General features: G+C 27.8%; 2 protein-coding genes across 3 annotated transcripts; one reads left to right on the top strand and one right to left on the bottom strand.

Moving 5' to 3' along the window:
- The first annotated feature begins 440 nt into the window (after positions 1-440).
- LOC113552184 (lamin-B receptor) lies at positions 441-13778 on the top strand. The gene is made up of 11 exons (XM_026954922.1): positions 441-453; positions 1942-1943; positions 9197-9331; positions 9997-10273; positions 10343-10452; positions 11498-11674; positions 11736-11919; positions 11981-12279; positions 12351-12586; positions 12645-12772; positions 12844-13778. The coding sequence occupies exons 4-11, from the start codon at positions 10003-10005 to the stop codon at positions 13116-13118; spliced, it is 1680 nt and encodes a 559-aa protein (XP_026810723.1). The 5' UTR covers positions 441-453; positions 1942-1943; positions 9197-9331; positions 9997-10002; the 3' UTR covers positions 13119-13778.
- Positions 13779-16538: 2760 nt separating this feature from the next.
- LOC113554322 (equilibrative nucleoside transporter 4) lies at positions 16539-24961 on the bottom strand. Of its 2 annotated transcripts, XM_026958108.1 has the most exons (9): positions 24816-24961; positions 22391-22545; positions 22162-22293; positions 22018-22092; positions 21324-21544; positions 20249-20474; positions 19823-20010; positions 19327-19573; positions 16539-17949 (listed from the first exon to the last, which is right to left on the bottom strand). In XM_026958108.1, exons 1-9 carry the CDS (start codon positions 24959-24961, stop codon positions 17639-17641), a joined length of 1701 nt encoding a protein of 566 aa, XP_026813909.1. In that variant the 3' UTR covers positions 16539-17638. The 2 variants fall into 2 exon arrangements, with proteins under 2 accessions (XP_026813909.1, XP_026813910.1); XM_026958109.1 differs by lacking the exon at positions 24816-24961 and having other exon boundaries at positions 22363-22495.
- Positions 24962-25610: the final 649 nt, after the last annotated feature.

Raw genomic sequence — 25610 nt, 5'->3', positions numbered from 1 at the left:
ATGGTTCAGTCGATCGTAGTCAAATTGATAAAATTTATATTTTATTGAAAATAATTACAAAAAAAGGGGAACAAGAACAATATTTTTTAGGAGCAGGTCAAGTATGTAAACGGGGAGTTGAAGGCGTATTAAAAGCAATAGAATCAACATGCAGGAATAATGTTGGAGAAGCAACAATGGAATATATTTTAAGAAATATTTCATCCATCGTTACGGATGGAGCAATTGTAAATATTGAATCTAAAAGAGGATTATGGGTTTTGATTGAAAATAAATGGAGAACAACAGCATCAACGTCAAACATATATTCAAATATCCCTTTACAGAAAATTTGGTGTGCAGCTCACCGTTCGAATCTTGCGTAGAAAGATACTATTAATTCTGTACCTGAAATAAAACATTTATTCAACAAATTGATAGGATTGTCCACATTTTTTCTCACGTCTGCTCTTCGTTCACGAGAACTTGATGATGTAACCTCAACAAATAATTTTCAGTTACTTCGCCTTCCTAAACATAGACAGAGTTCTCATTTAGTCTAGTTAATGCAGTATTAACATTATGACGTGATTTAGTTTTAAACATGCAAAACAGCAAAAAAAAAAGAAGCCAAAAGATTTGAAAAATTTTTATTAGATAAAGATAATATTAAATTTCTTGCATTTATGGCTGATTTACTTTCAGTTTTTAGTCGTTATCAAAAAAAAATATAATCTAATTCTACTACAGTTCTCGATATAACAAAACAAACAACTTTAATGATTGAGCGACTTAAAACATTAAAAACGAATGATCTTATTGGAGGTTTGGGTTCAGGCTTTTAATGAAACTACGAAAAAATATGATGAAAAAGGTGCATTAGAAGAATTTATGGAAATAAAGTTACAAAAACTACAAATTAAACGCAGAAAAGAACACCACAAATATGTTTCTGATACTCAGGCTTTAGAATCGATTTGTCATGAAATCATAATATCATTAACAATTTTTTTAAATGAACGTATTGACATTAATTCAGATATGGTAAAGTATACAACTCCATTTGTTTCACTACAATAAACTGTTGACATTGAAAAAGTACATGCAATTTTAGCTAGTGATACTGATCTCATGGAATTATCTTTTGAATACAAAGACATTTTAAACATAGATACAATAACTGATATTCGTAAAATGAATTTACTTTCATTGTTATCATTTTTAGTAGTCTGAATTTTATCAAAATGTGAGTTTAGTACTTTCCAGAATCTTAGTTGCTAAGCCACATAGTGCTGATGTCGAACGTCTAATAAGTATAGGAAATATACTCAAGTCTTATGATTGACAAAATTTAACTGTTGAAACTGAAAACGAGTATTTATTTACATATTTTAATATGCCTTCATTAACAATGTGGGATCCTAGACCAGCAGTACAATTATTGATAAACAAAAAAGACCGGCGAGTAAAAGATACACATAAAGCAAAGGAACAAACATGGCATATTTGAAGAAGCTGATAAAAAAACTACAGTGAACAAAGAAAATATAACAAAAAAAAATTAAAAAGTTTTAGTTAAAATTAAAATTTTGGATAGTTTTTTTTATATTAAATTGTATTAAAGAAAAATTATTTTTTTTTTTTTTACTTTTCTGTTTAACATTATATTATATTGAATTTTAACATACCTATAATTAAAAGTATTAAAATTTATTTTTTATAATTTATAAAATTCTATACTTAATAAACTATATTTAATATGACAAATGTTTTGGTCGAAATATATTTTCATTTTTGCAATGTTTATTAGTTTTATTGTTATATTATTATATTTTAGAATAGTTAAGAGTAGAGTTATAAATGTGACCTTTGATAGAGGGGCAGAAGGAATGTAATGTGTTGTTGACAAAAATCCTTAGAATAGAACTTAATGTGTAGGCATTATTTTTATATCAAAACCAGCGGTATCGATACACCATTATATTCTTACATTATACAAATATGCAGGGGCGGACTGGGTTAATATTTTATGCCAGGAATTTTTTTTGCCACGCCAAAAATTAACTGAGGACCATGATCATAAGTATGTAAAAAAAAATAATAATGATAAAAAACCTTCATTATTTAAAAAATATTTTCAACATTTTATGTAGATATATTATGGACATCAACATAAACGCTTCTAAATTCTCATTAGTTAAGAGTATTTCGTAATCGATTTTTTATGAATTTTAGTGTTGAAAATGACCTCTCACATATTACTTGTGTTACCGGTAGCTCAAATTTAAGTTTTTTAAATGCTTATAATGATGTTTTTAAGCGCTTATTTTAATGATTTTAAGTGCTAAAAGTCCCGAGCCTTGATTATGACAATAATTGACAAAATGACAACAAATCATTGTTTTTTCCTTACCAAAATTCTGGTTATTTGGAAATCTGGTTATTAAATATATGCAATCGAAAAAAAAAATTTACTCCTAAAGGTGGGCCCAGGGCACCTACATTCCTAAATCCAGCCCTGTTGATGTTAAAGAAGTTCTTGATGTAATTACTCAAAAATCAAGGAAACTTGAGATAATTTTGTATATTTAATATTTTATTTAAAAATATAATGTTGTTATAATATAATTGAATGTATGTTGCTTTTAAGTTTTAAAAAGGGGTGGGAGGCTGCCCTACGGACTCACCTTTTAATAAATTTTCATATCCCCTCAATAAAAAGTCCTGAGAACGCTTCTAGTTACCATTAATTATAAAAAAGACTAGTCTTTTTTTTTTGGTTATTAAATGTAATATAATATTACAGCCTTTATTAATTAATTACAGTTGTTATAATTTGTATATTTATAGTTTTATAAATGTATATAAATTATAAGTTATTACTTATTACTTGATATTCCAAATTATATTCTCATTTATAACTACACGTCTGCACCTGTAGGCTGTAGCAGTGTTGCCTGTAATTTTGTCAATAGTCAATACTTATTAATTATTACCTACTCAATGATTTCCTTGTCATGTCAATTTATAAAACCAATGGATATTTCAATAATACGTAATAATACTAAAAATAACAATGGATTTTTCAGAAACATGGGAACATAGCATATTTATAGTAGCGATAACTAATATAACCTAAAAATGATAAATAAATATATCTACATGTACACTTTAGTCTTTAGTATTTAATATATAAATGTATCCCCTTGCATAAATAATAAATTATCATATTTTATACGTTTATGAAAATAACCTATCTATTTTTTCAGGGACTGAAGTATACCATAATATTATCATAAGGTCTATGCATGTTATAAGGATAAGTGTTTAGGCATTTCATATTACATGTACATTTTGAATCACGGAAAAAAAACAAAAAAAACCAAAGGAAAAAAGAACATGGTACTTGTTTGTTATCGCTGCATAAAATTTATCGCCCCGCCATATAATGTGCCATTTTCTACAATATTATCGTATTTAGCTCGTGATAGATGATCTATTTTGGGAAATGGAAAAACTATTGTACATTTTATATTAAACCATATTAGTACGTTACTGGCTTTCGTTATTTTATTAAACTTTGACTTTGTTCAAACCAATACAAAAAATTAATTTTTAGTTTTTAAATTTTTAATTTTATATAATAAAATTAATTTTAATGAATTACTTACAGTTATCTTTAACAATGATACTGCAATTAAAAAAAAACATAAAAATCAAAATTTTATAATTTGTCATATTTCATAAATTTTAACAATGTTTTGAAAGTAGTATTTCTGTTTTGAGAAAATTTAGGTAACATGATAACATCATTCAATTAACATCTTATATCTTATATCTTTGTATCTATATATGACCAAAACTATAGTATGTGTTTGAGAGGCCATCGTGGTAAAAGTGAAACGTATACAACGCTCAAGAGATGGCGTTGAATTCCATCTTAATTTTTTATGAATTTATATATCAAAATAATTTGCAAACTTTTTTCATTCTTACGTATTTTGTTAATATTTTAACTTGAAATGCTTATATATATAAAAAAAAAAGTGATTGAACTTTTAATATTATAACAAATAAAATATTTTGAAAATTTTTTCATGCATAGAAAAGGCTAGTATAAACATTTAGTGAAAATGTCATATGTTTACAATCATTTGTTTTAGAGTTAGACCAAAAACCAAAATTAATTTTGTCAAAAACTGATTTTGCGTAAAAATTCCCGTTTTTTCTTAATTTTTATTTTGTTTTTCTGCTTTTGAAAACTATTGGGAAATTAAAATTATTTACCTTCCCCACCAAAAAAAAAAAATATAAAAAAAAACCACATCATTGTAAAACCAATACATTCATTGCTCCGCTCAGAACCTAAAATTTTAAAATTTTAAATGTTTGTAACGAGTCGAAATATTTTGGAAATTTTTTTCAAGTGTAGTAATTGCTAAATAAACATATGGTATACATTCCAAGTGTCTAAGGTTATTCGTTTTTGAAATCAAGTGAATATCTAATATCGTAAAAGTTTCAACTTCAAACGCTCATAAAAATTTAATTTGTCTTTCCGGTAAAGTTTTTGTTTTTTATAAAAATAAACAAACTTATGAGGAATCTTTTATTAAATTTTCAAATGTTAGATTTAAAAAATAAAATTTTCTTGAATTTCTAATTCGAAATAATTTGAACATTTTCGTTGTTTTTACGTCTGTTGTAAAAAATCGAACTTTAAATGCTAATAAAAAAATAGACACTGTATTTTTAATATTTTTTAACTGATATTCTAACAATATAAATAAGGAGCCTTGTATTACATTTGCAAGATTTTCGATCCAACGAATACAATTTTATTGACATTTATAAACAAAAAAACTAAAAAAATTAAAATTTGAAATTGTCCATAAACAGCTCAAAACGAGTCAAAATATTTTTAAAATATTATTGTGTATAGAAAATGAGAATATAAACATTTAGTTAAATTGTTAAGTATTTTCAGTTATTCGTTTTTGAATTACAATAAAATAAGAAAATCGTTACATGAGAAATGATGGAGTGAATATCCAATGTCGTAAATTTTGATTTCAAACGCTCATTTAAAAATTTAATACAAGATTCCTCGTAAGTTTGTCTAATTTTATGAAAAAATATCTCTACCAGAAATTCAAATAGAATTTTTATGAGCGTTTGAAAAGTTTAAATTTTACAATATTGGTATTCACTCGATTTATCATGTAGCGATTTTCTAATTTTGTTGTAATTAAAAAACAAATAACTTTAGATACTTTAAATAATTTACACTTTATGTCTATTTTATCAATTGCTATACTTGATAAAATTTTCAAAACATTTTTACTCTTTCTAAACTGTTTACGGACATTTTCAATATTTTTTTCCATAGTTGTTAATAAATTTGTTATTAAATTTGTTGGATCAAGAAGCGTGCAAATTTAATTCAAGGCTCCTACAGATAAATCGTTACAATAGCAGTTGAAAATTATTAAAAATAAATGTTCACAATTTTTTTTATAAACATTTTAAGTTTGAATTTTGAAAGAGTTTGTTAAATTTTAAATTATTTTGTAGTTAAAAATATATATTATAATGTAAATTAATTATTTTCAGCTTTTAGGCACCTTAACTATTATTTAGATGACTATTGTTTTTTCTTCGTTAAAAACGAAAATAAATTAAATAAAACACATACTATATAGAAATACTGTATGTTGTGTAAGCAATATAGTCTATAATTTAGTTGTGTATTGATAAGAAATAAAGTAAGCTAACAAATAAGAAAAAATACTTTTTTTTTGACTTCATAAAAAATTTTAAAAAAAATGCGTATTAACTTTTAATTATTAAACAAACAATAATAATAATGAAAAAAAGAACTGAATATAATAATATTATAATAATAATTAGCTAATTCCTTCATCACGTATTTGAGGCAACATGTTTTCTAAATAAAATGTTTTCAGTTTCATTTTCATTAAAAATCTCACTGTACTGGTTATCGAATGACAACGATATAAAAATAATACTATCATTGCATTTGAATAATAAATAATAATAATCATGTATCAGTCAATATATTATAATCCTAATATAATATAATATGATTATACACATTAATGCATTATATAGTAATAAATATTAAATTCACCGTGTTACTACCGGCACTCTGTGCTAGCGGTACATGTAATGACTAATGAGGTATAAATTTATAATAAGATTAATTTTTAATATCAAATGGTTTCGCGGAATTAAAGTAGCCTAGTAGGATATCGGTAATTCTCTAGACGATAATACATTCTCGCACACGCAGGAACATTTCAAATTTCGGTGTAATCAAAATTAACACGCTACGTTCCAAAGCATCTATAATAGTATAATCTATATTCTATATACTATATTTATAAAATACTCATAAGCCAGACAAAACTTTAAGGCTTAGGGTTGATGGATTTTATATTTAAAAACAAATTTGAATTTTTCATCTAGTTTTTTAGGTTTAGATCGAAGCAATATTTTAGATAATCAAATTAATTATTAAAATATTAATAATTAAAAAAACTATACATTTCCTTTATTTTAAGAATTAAGTACGTGTAAAATTTTTCAAATATCAAAAATCGCCTCGATCAAACCTAGAAGACTATAATACAAATTCAAATCTGTGTTTTAAATTAAAATCCATCATACATCAGCTTCACACTTTTGTCTGGCATTTTGGTTGTTATACATGTTTTTTTCGACCTACTTCAGTTTAAATACCGATGGTTATTAAGGAGTTCAATGTAGGTAATGTCGATGTGGATTCATGCGCATTGCGTAAATGTAAATATGTGTGTAGGTACTAGGTAGTAAGTGATAATTTTTTAATTTTTATAATAAATAAATATTAAATATAATTAAAATTTGTTTGTTTTTACTTGTTTTTTTTCCTTGGTTTTTCCGGGATTCATAATTTTCTTATAATATTTTTAAAAACCATTTAGCTTTAGCATTACCCAGAGATAATACCTCGAGGAGGCGATTCTCAGTATCCTACAAAAATTATTTTTATTTTCATAATATTATTCATGCTATAAAATTCGTTATACAAACAAAATCTGGTAATAATGTAGGTAAAATGTTTCAACGTGGGATTTAATTCGAGTATTCCGTGTAAAAAATATAAGTAAAATCTATTTATAAAAAGTTGTATGTGTAAAAACTAAAAATTGTAAAAATATAACTAATAATTAATATAAGTAAAATTGTATACCATCTACGTAGAATCAAATTACCCTTGTTTATGAACATTGAACCAATAACTAAACAGGAGGGTGAAACTATTGTTTCGTTTTTCAAAATTATAGTAGATTATAATTTATAATCATCCTTCTATTTGGACACTAATAAAAAAAATGAGAATAGAATTGTTTCCAGAAGTCCTGACGAAACAAAATCAGCCCAATTTGCATTAGACAATATAAAATCTAAAAAAAAATTAAAAACTTATAAAAATACGAAAGAAATATTACATAAAATATGAAGTGACGACTGACGGTGTTGTGTACGGAAGTCGGAAGTTCGGTTTGGGCTGATATCGTCCGTTTAGTCAGTCCTAATTTGTTTCCGGATTTGACGACGTTATTGTTTTTTTTAAGTTCGCACTTAAGGATTATTCAACATCAACACAAAACAAAATGTTTCTAAAGTTTACTTACTAATTTATTTATACTAAACACCATCATAAAATAATGAGTATTCCAAAAGTCTTAACGGAATCGCTGGTTCGACATGACTGTCTTACAAATTGCATATATTATTTACCAGCGATTGCGTTGTATTAAGAAACAATAGTAAGTAGTAACCAACAATTGTAAAATACATTATGCTTACAATTGCTATTACATTGAAGGGTTCCCCACAACGGTTTAATATAACGGACAATTAATAAATATTGGAGTATTAGGAAGTTATTACTTACAGCATAATATGATTATTTTAATAATTATTAATTATTATGTAAACTTTTTAAATTGTTTGTTTTTATTAATTATAATTATTTTTAAGACATAATTTAATATAAATAAAAAATCATACATTTTAAAATAAATAATGCTACATTGTATATTTCAATTATTTTATTACTAAAAATATTGTATAAAAAAACAGTTGTAAGATGCGCACTCTGTATAGCTTATTCCGTGACTTTTTTTTATCCTTTGTTCAAAAATATATATTTTTTTTTTAATATAGAAGGAAAATGTTTGTAAGAAATGTATCGGGCGGTAGTTTGTCCTATACGTTTCGCAAACACTTCTACAATACAATATTTAACACAACCAGATTTTAGAGTTCGGACTACGACCCGAAATTCCAAACGACGTTATCAATCGTAGACCGTAGTGTAAACACATATACTGCATACTTCAATATTTGTATACTTTATATACAGATTGATTATATTAACATAATTCAATGATTCATGTGTATTATTGATTTTGTTTATGTAGTTATTATTTTAAGTCTAGTATCCCGTTTAGGCACATTAAATAATTGACAAACCTAAATAGTAAATTATAAAACTGACAAACCGTATGCATAATATCATGGAAATATTCATTTTGAATTTAAATTTCCTTCAGTTATATTATTTATAATATTAATTATTATATATTATCGTGAATTACGAATATTTCAATTCTACATAATAAAATCATGGTTGATGACCGATCTGAAACGTGTTAAAAATCTTGGCGAAGGTTATGTTATGCCACCGCGGATGGTGATGATTATTGGCAATTTTTTGCTGGTAGTGGTGAGGTTATTATAAAATACATGTACCTATAATTGCGGTCTTATATATATATATATAAGACCGTGCCTACAATGATATGTTTAAGCGGGAATGCGGGATAATAAACCGGCTCCCGGCCACGGTACGCGACAATCCGACGCCCCACGGCGGTATAGGTGTATAACATTAATGCGCACGCGCGTAGGGCCAATAATTGTCCGATTTGTCCGTTAGTCGTTTTAGGCACGCGGGAAACCAATTTTTTATAACGAACGGATGGACAACAAACAAGCAAACAGACAACAAACCAGCCTCTCATGGAACGTAAACACGACAGATTCGAAAAATTCACCAATAGCGTGCGCCGGCGCGGCGTCACCGACATTGTTTACCTACGGATCTGACCGTTTTCATGATAATCTGATCAGTTGAAAATTTAAGATTCCCTCGTTTTCGCTTTTGCCGCGTTTTGACTGTTTTGAGACTTTTAACTCATCCAAGTAATCCCGAGGCCGGTCGCGCAGTACTAACAGCATCACCGAAAACGTTTTCTGCTTTGGACGCAAAACTGCACAGGTAAGAATCACGTTTACGTTGTTTCCGATGCGGAAAACGTTACCCATCTTTTTGATCGGCGATTTTTATACAAACGAAAAATGTTTAGGCCGCTTAGGTACTCACTGTGAATTTTTATTGTGGTTGGGTGGTAGGAAAAGGTTTTTTGTCGTCGTTTTTATATTTCTCAACGTTACGGGCCTGTATGAGGTTCTTCGTGTTGGTCGTCTCCCGGGGTCTGTAAATGCAGGGTTTCGTTATTTTGGATTTGGCAACAAGTCAACGTCGCTATCGCGCTGCCTAAAATACCTACGCAGTGAATTTTTTTACACCCCCCGGTTTACAAATTGCATTTTGCACCATTTTGTATATTGTACTGCTACAGTGACATTTTGTAATACTGTCCCATTGTAGTTTGCCATCGTACTTTCGAATCGCTGTTGTGCATATTTAAATTTTTCTTTTAGTTTTTGGATTTCTTATAGGTACGTTATCAACTATCTAATATCTACCTGTTGTTTAACAACCATGATAATTCAAGTTATAAGATTGTTATGTCTATAATCTTGCTTGTTTTACTTATATTTTGTGGTAAATGTTAATTCTGCAATATTACGATAAATATTTTATTGTATTTTTTAACATATAAACTAATAAATTATATTATTTACTTTTTACTTTTTAAGATTACGATGTTGACTAGAAGATCAAGAAAAGAAGGAGTTGCTTCACCAAGCGATGCTGACACATCCTCAAAGTCTAAAAGGTCAGCAACACCATCAAAAACTAAAAAGCCAGCCACTCCTCGTCGTAGCAAAAGTAGATCCAAAAGTAGATCCATAGAAAGGAAGATAAGAACTCGATCCAGATCAGCTAATAAGGCTTTAAGAGTTCCGCAAGTTGTCTTAGAGCGTTTTGAAACTAAAAAAGACATTCCAATTTATAAAAAGAAAGAAATCAAAAGTAAAATAGCTTAACTTTTATGACACTTTCTATTTACTTGAGTAATCTATATTTAATATTGGTTTATAGGCAAAAAGTCTCCAGAACCTGTTGATTCGCAATCAAGAAAGAGCCCAACACCTGTTAAAGAAGTTGTAAACTCAAGAATTAGTCCTGTTCCAGATAAAATAAGTGACAAAGTATGTATTTCAATCACAAATGATAGAGATCAGTTAATATTAAAAATGTTAATCTAAAAGTAGATGTTCTTAAACAGTGTTACATGACATAGATTTTTTTCATAGTTATACAATAGTAGTATAGTGTTTATTCATTTACCTGGAAATAATATTATATTAATAATGGTAACATGATATTTATATTATCATTCACTATTTATATTGATTGTTGGTGATTTAATATATATATAGTGATCTTGGGTAGTTACTCGGGTAGTAGGAAGTGCATATGGTGCTTTAAACTCTTTAAAGGTTTAATGCATGGGATCTAGTACAGTGGATGACCCTATATTATAAATTTGATTGACTCAACAGTATATTATAGTTAGTAACACTTTGGATTCATTTATCAAAATATTTTTGTTATCTTGTAAAATTAAAATATAACTTATTAACAGTAAACATTTACTGTTAATCAAATTTTTATTAAATATTGCGATATACTTACACAATTTAAAAAAATAAGGTAGCTCAACACTATTATTGACTATTGTCATTGTAAAAACAAATATATTATAAACATTCTTTAATTAAAAATATCAAAATTATTTAAATAAAATAACCTAAGTTTAAATTTATTTTAAAACCTTTTAAAAATAACTTAAAGTATTAAATTCATTTTTATATTGTATGTATTTTAAATATATATTATACTCAGTCCAGCAAGAGGTATCTGTGGCTATATCAGTTCTACACACCCCATCCTGTCAATGATACCGGTTCCACTATTGCAGAATGCACAGAATTAACATGTTCTCTTCTGGACAAAGCACATATTTTTTTTTTTTATATGCTTTGGGTAGGCTATTATCTATTGGATCTTCCTCACCTTATAATATATATTATAAATATATATAATATCACAACTCGAGATTAAAATGCTTTTTTATGTGTTAAATTGACACTGTTAATTATTGTACACTGCGTATACATTTAGTGAATATTTATTTTGTATTGTGATATTAATTGGATATATTTTTATTATTTTTTTTTAATATATTTATAGATGTCCACTACATCATCAAGATTAGAATACAATGATGAATCTGATGATGAACCTCAATTAGCTAATAATACAAAATGCAAGACTTATCCAGTAGAATTTGGAGGATTATTTGGCAATATCATATTAACGATATTATTACCATTATTGGTTATCCTTGCCAAAATTGCTATAAAAGCTGTAATTAAAATATTTAAATTTCATAATTTTCCTATGATCTTAATCATAAATTTTTTTTCAGAAAGGAAATTTGATACCTTTTCCTCGAGGTTATTTAAGATTAGCTAACTACTATGATCAGGATGTTTTTATATGGACAGCTGCTATTATATTACTTCAATTGTTTATATCACTTGTACCTTTGGCAAAAAAATCTAAATCATTACTGGATGATGATTATAAGTATAACTACTATAGGTTTTCAGGTTAGTTATACATAAATATAATTAGTTTGAGTAATGTTAATAATAAAAAATTTTGTTTTAGGATTTATCAATTTAATTATTGCTGCTTTGATTGTTTTGGCAATGGATTATTACAAGTGCCCAATAAATTTTATTCTAGAAATAGTGACTAAAAAGACTGTACCTCATATTGTAGCATCAGTATTGTATACATTTATTATTTCTATAATTTTGTATATTAAAGGAAAGTACACCAATCAAATTGATAAATTTAATTCTTTGAATTTTGTACAAAAATTATTTATTGGAACAACAAATAATCCCACCCTGGGACCTATTAATATTAAATTGGCTTTTTATAGATATTCTATATTAATGACAGTAAGTTTTCATTAAAAAAATAAAACATTTTTTATTGTGCTTAATTCATACAATTATATTTTTATTTGCAGATTTTATTCAATTCCCTTGTGATCAACGAATCTCTTAAAAATTCAATTAACATTAATCTTTATTTTGTTGCTGGACTGCAAATATTCTATGCTTTAGATAAATTGATTTTTGAATTTAATTTATTGTCATCATTTTATTTACAAAAAGAAAAAGATGGATATTGGACTATTATTCAACTATTTTTACAACCAATTATCAATTTTTTACCTATTCAAATTTTACTCTCAAACAATTTGTAAGTTAATTGTTATATTTTACATCAAGTCATTAACTTATATTTTATTTGTTTTTAGGCCTGTTAATTATATCATTTTGAGTATTTCATCAATTATCTTTTTATTCGGCTATATCTTACAACGTTACAGTGATTTTATTAAATATAAATATGAAGTAAACTCAACATTTGTTTATAGACCTTCAAGTAAGTCTTACATTATATCTTTATAAATATTTGATTATAATTAATTAATTTGAACTTAATTTTGTTTTTAGCTGTGAGAATTATTGTAGATGGTTTTTGGTCCTATATAAGATATCCTAATTACACAGGGACCATTATTGTTCATTTAGCCTTAATCCTACCTATAATTGAACCTAATCTTAGCAGTTTGCAAGCATCTTGGCCAGTACTTTTATATCCATTGTATTACATTATCACTTTGTCTCATAAATGTGTACGTATTTCTACCTACTCCCGTTTGCAAAATGGTAGTACATGGGATCGTCAATACACAACAAAATGGAATTTGATACCAAAAATATTTTGAATTTATTAATTTCACCATTAATATGTCATTTGTGTCTTAAAATTTTATGTTTAATTTGTTTTTATTAGTTTACTTGATTTATTGATTATATCTCTGTAATTGAAGGAATCTTCAAATTTTAATTATAACTCCCATTTATTAATGTTAAGACTTAATTTATCAAAATAAGATATGGATATGTATGTTTATTATTTATACTCTTATTATTATTCCATGTGTAATAAATATTTGGTACTTTAAAAAGAAAGTAAGTTGAATAATGCCATATTGTACAAAAATTACTTCATTTTGTGTATGTATACAATAATATATCAATTACAATTTTAACCAACTATTTTAAGTGTATAAGTGAGAAGTTAACTTAGTTGAAATATTGCTGGATAATGTATATAATATAATGTTAATTTTGTACTAGTATTATAAACCTTTTGTTTTTAAAAAACCAATTTTAATTTTTATGACTTAAAAGCCTGTATGGTTTGAGACCATACTATTTTAGAAAGTCTTCTTAAATCAAAACCAAAAATTGATTTTTATATAATTTTACGGATCTGATTAGATGATAAATAATGATTTATACTACTTATAGCATCAACAGTAAATTATAAATACTGGATTATAATATGTTTTAAGTATGTTGTACTAGTTTTACGTTAATGTCTACTTAATAAATTTTAATATGTTTTAAAATAACTAATTAGTTTTATGTTTATAATAGGATTAAATTTTTTTTTTTATCGTATTTATAAAATGTAATTAGTGTTACATCATTGTATATATATATTTTTATATTATAAAATTAGAATTTTTTCTTGATTATATAAATATATTGTAAATATAAATATAGATAACTACTGTATTTATACCACAGTTGTATATTATTTTTATTATATTTAAGTTGATTAATTTGATGTACTTAAATCAAAATAAAATTTGGTGAATACTTTTTTTGATTTAACTAAGGTTTTTGATGATCTATGAGTTAGCCATGAACTCTTAATATTGCATAGTATATACTTTAAAATTATCAGTTTTGTCGTTAATGAAACTTAAAAAATATATACCAATCAACTTTTAGATTCAACTCTAGTTTCAAATACAATAGTTATTCATGTTGTTTTGTGATAAGTCTATTTAACAAAGATTTGAGATAGGTATTTGTAAATGTTGTAGGATTGTGCCCCTTTTTTAATTAAGAAATATTTATTGAATAAAACACTGAACTAACTTAAACATAATATTTATTTCTTTTTAAATAATAATAAAAAAAAAACAATAATAACTGTGAATATTTATTTTCACAGTAAACAAAGATCTATAAAAATTAAACAGTAAATTTAAAAAATCAAACCTCATATGCTTTTTTTTATAACAGTCAAGTATTTTCACTGAGTAAATTGCAAATAAAAAAAAAAATTAATCTTTCATATTCTGTATAAATTAATTGGGTTTTAATAATTTATGGAACACATTTAGAAAAATGTATAGAAAAACTTAAATTGTGAATGTTTATTAAATATTTTATTTATATAAATACATATTTTTATGAAAATACATTAATATATTTTTATTCAATATTTATATATTATGTATTATAAGATTTTAAAAATAAATTATGTTTATATTTATTTACTTACCCACATTTTCTTTTAGGCATCTATATTAGTCCTTAATAATTTTGTCCATTGACTATTGTAGTAGATTCAATCGTATAAATTAAATTTTGATTTATTATGTAATTCCATATTTGATTGATGAATTTAAATAATAAAAAAAAGTTCCTATAATCAATATATTGTCTATAAAACTATAAGATAGAGTAGGTAATATTTATGTTATAAATTATTTATCAATGAAATCAGTATAGTTTTTAACAAGGTACTTAATTTTTTTTATTTAATTCAGTGTATTTATAATAAAAATCAAACTGGTTTCAAATTGTTAACTTGTAACTAGTATAAATATTTTATAATCATATGCAGTAATGATAATTGAGTGCAACATTAATCAGTATTATTTATTTATAGTATAGTATTGTAAATAATTTTTTTGTTTAAAAAATATGTAATGAATGAATGCACATTTATCACTTATTACGATTTCTTAGAGTTTTTTGAACTATTTTTCAATATTCACTATAATATCATCAATGGCGTAACTAAGAGGGATCAGAGGATGCGGTCGCACCCGGGTCCGTTCGTATAGGAGCCCAAAAACAAAAAAAAATGTTTCTATTAATTATTAATAAAAATGAAAATCTACCTATATTTCTCTATTATAATATACTATTAAACATATCATTTTTATTTATTAATTCAAAATTGTTATATATTATCATTATTTTTATATATGTCCATATGGGTATGAATATTATTGTATCAACGTATTACGTAATGTTCATGAGTATGATACTACAGAAAAAACAATACGAAGTTTAAAGTTTTATCATTACTGTTAAACGTTGGGTTTTATTCCTAACATACATTTGTTAATAGACCTGCTATCAATCGACCGTCTGTCATTAATCATTACGATTACGTTATCGTTTTGATATTTAATATTTGAGATCTTTATTTGTTAGTTTGTTCGTAAAGTTTGTTAGAGTCGGTTGTTCAGTCGATGACAATCGCATATACTTCGATTTTATTTTCGTGCAGCCGTAATCAGTTTAAATTGAATATTTGTTATTCAAGTGTATATATTTTTTTAAATGAGTAGACCTATGAGTGGAGCACAAAAGCGCAAAAAAATAATAGAACAAAAATTAAAAGATAGTAAACTGCCCAAATTAGACAGTTATTTCAAAAAAACAGTTGAGTCTACTTCGGAAAATCCTACTATAACTACATCTGTTTTTGAAATACCACAAGAAGTCCAGAAAAATGTTTTAAGTTTTGAGTTTTATATTTATTTTTATTGTTATTTGTTACAACTGCTATAACTGTTTACTAATTTTTTTTTGTATGTATATAATATGAAGTATTAAATTACTAATAAATTTCCATTATAAATTAAATGATTATAAAATGATAAAATGTGTATTTAATAAAATAATATTAAAAAAATTTTTTTTAGAAATTTTAGTAGGGAGAATACCTTCCTCGGATCTTCTTAATATAGATACCTGGACGATTGGGGGCCAGTTGAAAATTTCGCTCCCAGGCCCAAATTTTGAAGTTACTCCATTGAATAGCATATAGATATAACGTTGGTACACTGTGTTTACTTACCTAGTCAACTAGACAAATAGAAGTATATTCCGTCAGTATTTTATTTTTTGATTTGCAATGATGTTAAAAAATCGAAATATTTTATATATTGTTTCAAACGGAATGAAAACGTACACAACAATATAGTATATACCAAGGATAAGAAAAGGCAATGAGAGCCGAGAGGTAATATATGTAATAGGCAATGGCATATAGCATGTTATTACTATTTTTTAGCTTTTTGTATAAGTAGGTATATGTTATGACATAAATATAATTATATAAATAGAACATGTAGATATTACTATATTAGATAGCTTATTACTTATTTTACCTTTCTATTGCATTTGCAGTGGACTGTTGTAGATAGGTACACATAAATTTAACGTTTTAAATAATAATTATAGACATAATATTATGTCATTTATACGATTAGGTATTATAATTTATTATAAGTATAACACTGCAGGTCGATCGAAAAGTCACGCAACCCAAAACGTAATAAATCTTATGCATAAAATAATATATTAATATACGTACCTAATCATTATAATTATATACCTAGTTCGAAACCACTACTCGATTCGAGACTAATAATTAATAAATAAATATAATATCTCAAAATCTTAATAAATTATGATGTTATTATCATTAACTATACAATTTTATTAATTGACCGGAAGGGTCGAGTGGAAAACAAAGATATTATAAAGTGAGTTTTAAAAAAATGTTTTATTGTACAGACGACAGTACCTATATAGGTACTTATAAGTTGTATTGTATTATAATTTATATTTTATACTTATACAGTTATACCATCATTATTGCAAAAATATAAGGTATACTGTAGTATACTTGTAGTCCCGCACGCATTATACCCTTATAACTTATAAGATAATATGGGTAAGTACTATAGGTAACTATCTAGGCTATCTATACTGCTTAGCTTCTACACTGTTGTAATAATTTCAAAACACCTGCACTTGTCAACACCAACATCTTTATCCGCTCAAAATAACCATTAATTCATTAGTTACCTGTTAGTAAATATAACAATCGAGGTTTTGGGTCTGAACGATGACGCCAATATTATCACAGCACTATATATATATATATTATATTATATATTATTATAAAGCCGTCATGCGCCACTCTCTCAACTTTTCGATCACCCGCCAATCGTGTCAAACGTGTAATTAAATTACAATAAAATATTAATAATTTTTTTAAAAAAAAAACGATAATAATATCGTAGTAATATGGGTAGTGGTTGTATGTACACATGGGGTCACCCGTCGGTTATCGATGAGGTTATCCCGGGAACACGGTCGTCGTGGAATTGATGTCACGCGCGGCCGACGACAGCAGCAGCGTGGCGAGCGTGACCGTCGTTTGCAGTGGCGACGACCCGGTGTGGTTGACCGGGTCGGCTGTGACGTGGCTGTAATTGAACAGCTCGATGGGACTGACCGTTGTGACGCCGGTGACCATCGTCTTGTGATAATCGACGCCGGCCCAACTCACCGAAAAGCCGATCTCGTAGTGTATGATCCTGTCCAGCACGTAAGCGAATATGCTGCCCGCCGTCGTGCCGGCTATGTACGAGATCGTCATTATGTTACCTGATGGACAAGACAACAGAAGAATATTAAACCTTCCGAATCGTATAATAATACATATTTTCGTTGCTTATTCTTTATATTATCCATAGATACGTTATTTAAATCGTTCAATATAAATATTTATAAGTTATTTTACTTATTAATTAAATTTGGGTCAGTGGCGTCATTTCAATTTTTTTTTTTAATATGCATGGCGTATAGAGCAGACCACTTAAGCGCAAGCCACTATCAATTATTCAGGCCAATCAATGTATAAAGTGGTCCAAATTATTACAATATCGGATTTTAAGTACGCAAATGTATACCCTACGCGGTCCAAATGACGCCACTGATTTGGGTACAGGTATAGTAACTCAGAGCATATTTTAACAAAAGTAGGTAGCATGAGTGCCTCCTAGTGAAAAATTAGTGCCACATTGTGGTTAATGAATGTGCCTTGTATCTCATGGCCCATGCGGTCATTACGTAAGTCCTGGGGCACATAATTATATGTCATCTCATAGGCTTTAATTGATATCTTAATTTTTAAGCGAGTTACGAGCATATTAAAGTTTTAGTATTTTACATAACTATAATTCGCTTAAAAATTAAGATATCAATAAAAGCCTATGAGATGTCCTAGATAATATTATTACCTTTAAGTTTGATATTAGGTAAATTGACTCTAATATTAAAGCTAACAGCATAAAATTGAATATGCTGAACGTAAATTACGTTTGTAAGACAGAAACAACAGATGCGGGTATGACATCCTCTTAAGTATGTATTAAGTTAGCTATTAGTTAGACCAGCCATTTCAAATTTTTCAAAGTAGGCGTATCACCCCCCTGTAGCCTGTAGGCGTTGATAGTCTTCAGTGGGGCGATAAAGACCCAAAGACTACTGTTTTTAAGATATACTATTGATGGTAAGCTTAAAACGTTTTAGGGACTGGACAATTTTTGATTCTCGAAGTGAGGGATGGATGAAATAAATTTGAGAACCTATGATGTAATCATAGATATACACTTTTTATAAGGATGGAGCTTAAAATGAATCTTGACACCAGGCACTAATTTTACTGGAATACACGGCACTGGGACGTACACATAATGGAAACTGAATTAGTAACATATTATTTCCACTCTCATCTAAATCTTCATAAAATTTAATTAAACCATGTTTTTAGCCATTAAAATAATTTTAAAACAGTATATTGAAACATACTTCGGACTCCCTCCCTCCTTAGTGCTTGGGCCCGGGTACTATCGCACTATTCACCATTCTTGGTTACGCCACTGATGTCTTATAGGCTATAGTCTTTATAATTTTTATATAGTAGCATTTATAGGTATGGTACTCTATGGACTATGATACTCGATGATATTTTCTATTTACCTGCAAGTTCTCGTCGTTCTTCGACGACCTTAGCTGGCGCAAAGATCATTGGAACGCTGCCAGTGATGCCATTAGTTACGCCGAGCACGGCTGTTTGTAGAATAATCATGAATTCACTGATGATTTTCGTGTGGAATGGATGTTGAACTATTACGATTAGTAGAATAGCGGGAATCATGAACAGACGTTTTTTGGTGCTCTTCAGTATTTTGTCATCCCAACGTTCGTACGAATACGCTCCCAATAACTATACATAGCATAAGACATAGGTATAAAAACAATCATCGTAGACCATCTGACCATATTGTTGTATTAAATATAATTATATAAGTAAATTAAACAGTCAAAATAGATACCATCCGTCCCGTCAGGAAGTTAAGTTTTAAATTTTTTTACGTTATAAGACTTTTTTGAACCTTTTAATACTACATTATTTTGAATGATAACTTTTATAATGTTGAAGTTGATGTATAAAATTATTGCGCATTCCACTTACTTTTCCCATAAGATCGAATAAATTAAATACTGTCATCACGAGTACGGGCATCCACGTGCCGAATCTTGGGCTGACTAGGTCGGAAAGTACTCCCGGATATATGCTCAGCGTCACGAAGTAGCACAGAAATATCGCCAACATTTGTTTCCATATGATCTTCGACACTTCCCTTCTCAGTTTATATCCACCTGTTGTTAATATCAAAATCACAACTTGAATAATATATATGTATACTTATTATCTATACGTCCTATACAATATGTTATGTAGTGAAAATAAAATTATTGTTCAAGATTGTGTGGACATTGACATATTATGTTGTAGATCTACGTTGATTTTAAATTTTTACATTACATTCTAGTCGATAATATGCATAAATAAATATAAAAAGTACATTGGATCATTAAATTGTTGATCTTTACTTACTTTTAAATGAATCCCAAAATTCAGATAAGGTAGATTTTCGTAGCTTAAAAGAACTTCCTGTTTCCACGTGTACCATGACGTCTTCAACTTTATACGTTGGCACACTATTCGCGTTCGGATCATACATTGGATTTGCAAAGCTAAATGCATTTTCGTCTTTAAATATTTTTCCCGTACTCAAACTAGTTTCAGCAAATGGTTCTGGTTGGGATTGTTCGGAATCGACCTACACATATAAGTCAATAAAATATTTAAATACGATTATTAAAATATACGTACATTACATACAATTTCAAAAAAATGAACTATTAAAACTAAGAATATTTATAAAAATCTATTAGGTATGGGGCAAGGACGCAGGATTTGTCACCTTTGCCCCTTCCTAGGAACACAAAGCTACGATATTATATCTTTTTTTTAATTCAATGAGCTTTCAACTGCTTCAAGAATCCATCATAATTGATGGTAATATATTTTTCATTATTTTTATCATTATTTATATTTGAATTTTTAGTTCAAACATATCAATTATAAATGGAGATTTAAGAACCATAAATATATTTTCATATAATTACTGATAAATTGATATATTCGTATGTTTAATTGAGTAATTTATACAATTATTTGTTTTATAATTTTATTGATTATTATTTAGACTTTAGAGCAGTGTTTTCCAAAGTGGACGATATCGCCCCTTGGGGGCGCTAGATCTACCCAAAGGGGCAATGGAAGTTACAAGCTTAACTCGGGGTGGGGGGTTAATCGATTAAAGATTATTAACAATACTTTTTTAATGGGGTGTCTGTCGAATTTTTTTTTAAGTGGGCGGTAAAGATAAAATGTTTGGAAACCATTGCTTAAGAGTATACTAGACTCATTATGACCATTTTTAAAATTGAACTTAAAATGATGTTGTAAAAAGAAGTAACTAGACCTATTTTTATAATCTAAAAATTTACCATAGCACGTCATATTAATATATACTATATTAAAAAAAAAACTACCTAATTGTGTTTTATTATATATTAATAAATAATCGATGCACGCATGCAATATAAGCATATTATTATCTTACATATTCTTCTGTTGGTTCCAATGAAATCTTTTTCTTCGAGTCTTCACTCCGGGCAATGTAAAATTTTACGAAATCAGACGTTTGGACTATTTGAAACAGCACGCACGATGTCATCACTACCAGATAGCTAATCACGAAGAAACTGAACGTACTTATCCGTAAATCTTTTGTCAACATTTTCGTGAATATTCTGTTAATCGACACCCAAAGCCCAGCAGCACCTTCAAATTAATCGTTACAGTAATCAGTATTACTGGTCCGTCAATTCCGAAAGTGAAATTTTGTGCATTGTTTTTTTAAAATTAGTTACCAATTTAATATAATTTAATATTTATAAACAAAAAATCAGAATGAATATCCCTTATAAGAAAACATTTATATGAGATTAAGTCTTAGGTTACAAATTCTAATTTTGCATTCACAAATTATTAGAAATCTACAGTTAATATTAAAAAAAATTAATAATTTCACCTTCTGGGTGTCAGAATAATGGATCCTCCCTAAATAATTATTTATTATTATTACTGAAATGAATATTGTCCTATATGTGACTACGAAACAAATAATTTAGATATTTAATATAATTATACTGACATTTAATGCTATTAGATGTTTTAATCGTATTCTTTTAACAGTTTCTATGTTTTTTTATTTTAACCATAGAATATATAATACACTATATAGGTATACGAACTTTCTCCGATCATGACGGCCTGCGTGTATTTTATAGGTAGTATACTGGTGTAGCCATAAAAACTGGATTGCTGGACTGTCAAATTAAAATACGTAAAGGTATACAATTTGTTTAAATCGATTTTTTTTTTGAAAATTAATTTACTTGTCGCGCCCCATGCAATAAGTCCAATGGCTATCAAGTTGAGGCAATATGACGTATCCAGCGTGAATAATTCATCCCACAAAATTTCCACGGAACCCACAAACAATAGCATCGAAATCGTCAGTGCATAACCTGTATGAATATTAGTAAATATAAAAATCCAAACACAATAAAGTACTATTAGAATCAGTCATGGTGTACGGAAATTGTCTCGTGGTGTTGTGTGTACCGATATTGATGCGACACGTGAAAGACAGTGTTTCGACGAGCAAGTTGTTGGTGAGGACAGCGACAAACGCCACCATAATGTACACGATCGTCATGTCAAAAACTACCATCGAAACAGGATATTTGGTTTGGAAATAATCCACAGCCATGACAAAACTAAAAATTAAAAAAAAAAGTAATATTATATTTGGTTATATATTTTGTAATTTGTTTATACAACTCCTTTCATTTAGAAGACATTTGTAAATCAAATTTACAAAAGTTTTATGTTTTACGTATATGGAATATTAGTATATACATTATGTTATTATTACATTTATTACAAAAGCACTGTGTATGAACTGTATGATATATATATATTTATTTTTAGATTATAAATGCGAAATAATGATTAGAATTAAGATGACGCGCTATATATTCATGTGTTTTCTTTATCTTCCAAGCGTACAATTATGTATAGGTAGACGATTTGCGTCCAGCAGAACCTATTTTTGTTTTTGTGTAGTTAGCTTCAATATTGTAGGACAGTGGTCACCAATTAATTTTTATGGAGGTCCTTTTTGAAACTTACTATACTGTCCGCGGTCTCTAATACCCTAACAATTTTTAATAATTTACACACAATAATAATACTCTTTTTTTAGATATAGATTTATTTATGCATTTGTTCAATACAGATTAATTTAATTTTTTTGCTGTAATATACATTTTATAAGACACGCTTATAATTTTTATTTATTTATATTATAAAAATTTTAAAATCTACTCCGCGAATAAGGTTCCGTAAAAAAGTGTTCGCAGTCCGCCAGTTCATTACCACTATTGTAGGAGGTTAAAACTTAAAGGTAAGAATAAACTATTTGTATTTTAAACATGTCAGTTTTTAAATGAGCCATCAGTGTTTTTAAATTGTTAATGTTTTAGTAGGTATCTTACATACTTGATACTTATAATTCGTTTAAAAAGTAAAAAAAAAAAAAACTTGCGAATTAACACATAAAATGTTCTAAACTTATTACTTAAGTTTATTAATAGGTCAATTTATACTTTTATACTTGAAGTTAAAACTAATATAATTGGTTTGGTTAAACACTAATTTATCGTAATGACTAACGTTATAATATACTACTATACTCGTAATATTTGTAGAACGACGATAACATAGCGGGAGAGACTTCTTCTTGAACTCAGAAGTAAGAATATCTGAATATATACATATATATATAATGAATATTAATTTAATAATATATGTAAACAATGTTAACAGCTGAATTAATATTAAATATGATATTATTTTTTTTATAACCATTGTCAGTATTCTGTTAACTGTAATACCTACAAGTTTTCAAATAGTTGTAGTTCCAATCAGATTATTATATGTCAATATTATAATAATTTGAATAAGTAAACTAACTATTCTAACCTAACTTACTTCTTAAAATTAATTTAAATGATTATAATGTATAAATGTATAATAATATCATTGTTTACTTGTATGATCTAAATTTTCAAAGTAGACAAATTTATATAGTTTTTAAGTTATGCGGTGTAATGACTTACGTATTTTCCCGATATTATAATTTAATACATACCTATTAGTTATTACTTATTATTTTATTTATTTATTACATATATTTTTAAAATTAAAAATATTTAGAATCCAGTTAATTTATTAAATTATTATAAAATCTAAACGCCATGTCGCCGTTTAATACGTAGTTCAATTTTTTACAAAACGATTAAGCAATCAACTACGCTATTATTGCAATAATTAGTATTTATGTTGATCTCTCTATGAATAACCTATAAACATAGGTATTACATAATTAAGTTAATAGATATCTTTTTGCATTTTGGAACGAAGTCAAGTTATTATATCCGCTTAATAGTAGAAAACTATTCTCGACTGTATATATATATAATATATATAGCTAAAATATTATACTTACTCACGTGTAAGTATTATGCACTTACATTTTTAAAATGTATTTAATTATCTAGACGGCTATATAGTTAAATTATTAAATTAAATATTTCTTTTGAAAAATGGGAAATTATGTAGGTATATGTGATATGTGTGTGGTGTATGAGGCGTGAACTTTGAAAGAGAGCTTAACCCCTTGTTCCTCTGGATCCATCTTTACACGGGGTGCTAAACAAAACAAAAATATATACCTATGTATGAGTATGACATCCTATAGGGCTCACCATACTATAATATAATAATTAGTTATTACTTAAGTTTTTGTAAAAGGGTTTTTTTACTATACAGCCTACAGGGTCACAGGGAGGTAGGTTTTTTTAAAATTATTTTGTACTTTCACCCCAAAATTAGAAAAACTGTCATCCTCTGCAAACCGTATATTGTGTGTGTGTGTGTGTGTATATATATATTATACCTTAGACCTTCTATTATGAAAGGTTACCTGTTGTATGGAAACAGAAAACCGGCGCCCGCCAGTACCATAGCCATGTAAGTCTTGCCCATGTTGTCTACCGGAGGCGTAGCCAGCGGACAAATGTTGCCACGTTTGCCCAGTGCTACGTAGCCCCTGCTCAGGTTCTCATCCATCACGACGAACTGCAGAAGAGACGATCACCGCGCACCACGAAGAACTAAATTTACCGAATATCTTGTACCTACCCACCTATATGGCTACATGTAATATACATATATCATATAATTGTACCTTGTAATGCGCGTGTTTAGTGATAGTGTTGTACAGAATTTCGCACGATATTGGTAATATATTATATCGATACACAATATTATACACATAAACTGTTATATTGTTATTATTATTATTATTATAATGTTTTATCAACAACTCGAAACAGCGCGCGCATTATTGTTGTTGTTGTTCAGCAGTGATGTTCGGAGCGCCACCGTTACACCGCACACCATTCAGACTTGCGTATTAATAATCTAACTATGTTGCTGCACGCATACATGCGCACGTGAAACTTGTAAGTAAGCTCGTGTAAGTACGACACTGCCCCGAGTATGTGCGTCGGCGCGGGTGCCATGCGCGCGGGTGACTTGCGTCTGCCTTTTCGACAGCTAGGAGCTGTGTGGCGGCGGCGGAATCGGGGGCGTGTTAAAAAGGAGAGACACGATCGATGAGTGGGCCGCGGTCCTCAACGAAAACTATTTGCACTATTTGCAGGGTGACAAGTCTTGTCGTTAACATATAAACATATACCTATATTATAATGATGTT

The sequence above is a fragment of the Rhopalosiphum maidis genome, chromosome 2 (genome assembly GCF_003676215.2).
Source record: "Rhopalosiphum maidis isolate BTI-1 chromosome 2, ASM367621v3, whole genome shotgun sequence".
NCBI classification, from domain to species: Eukaryota; Metazoa; Arthropoda; class Insecta; order Hemiptera; family Aphididae; genus Rhopalosiphum; species Rhopalosiphum maidis.
The sequence above is the reverse complement of the archived record's forward strand: the minus strand, read 5'-3'. Positions and strand labels throughout refer to the sequence as shown.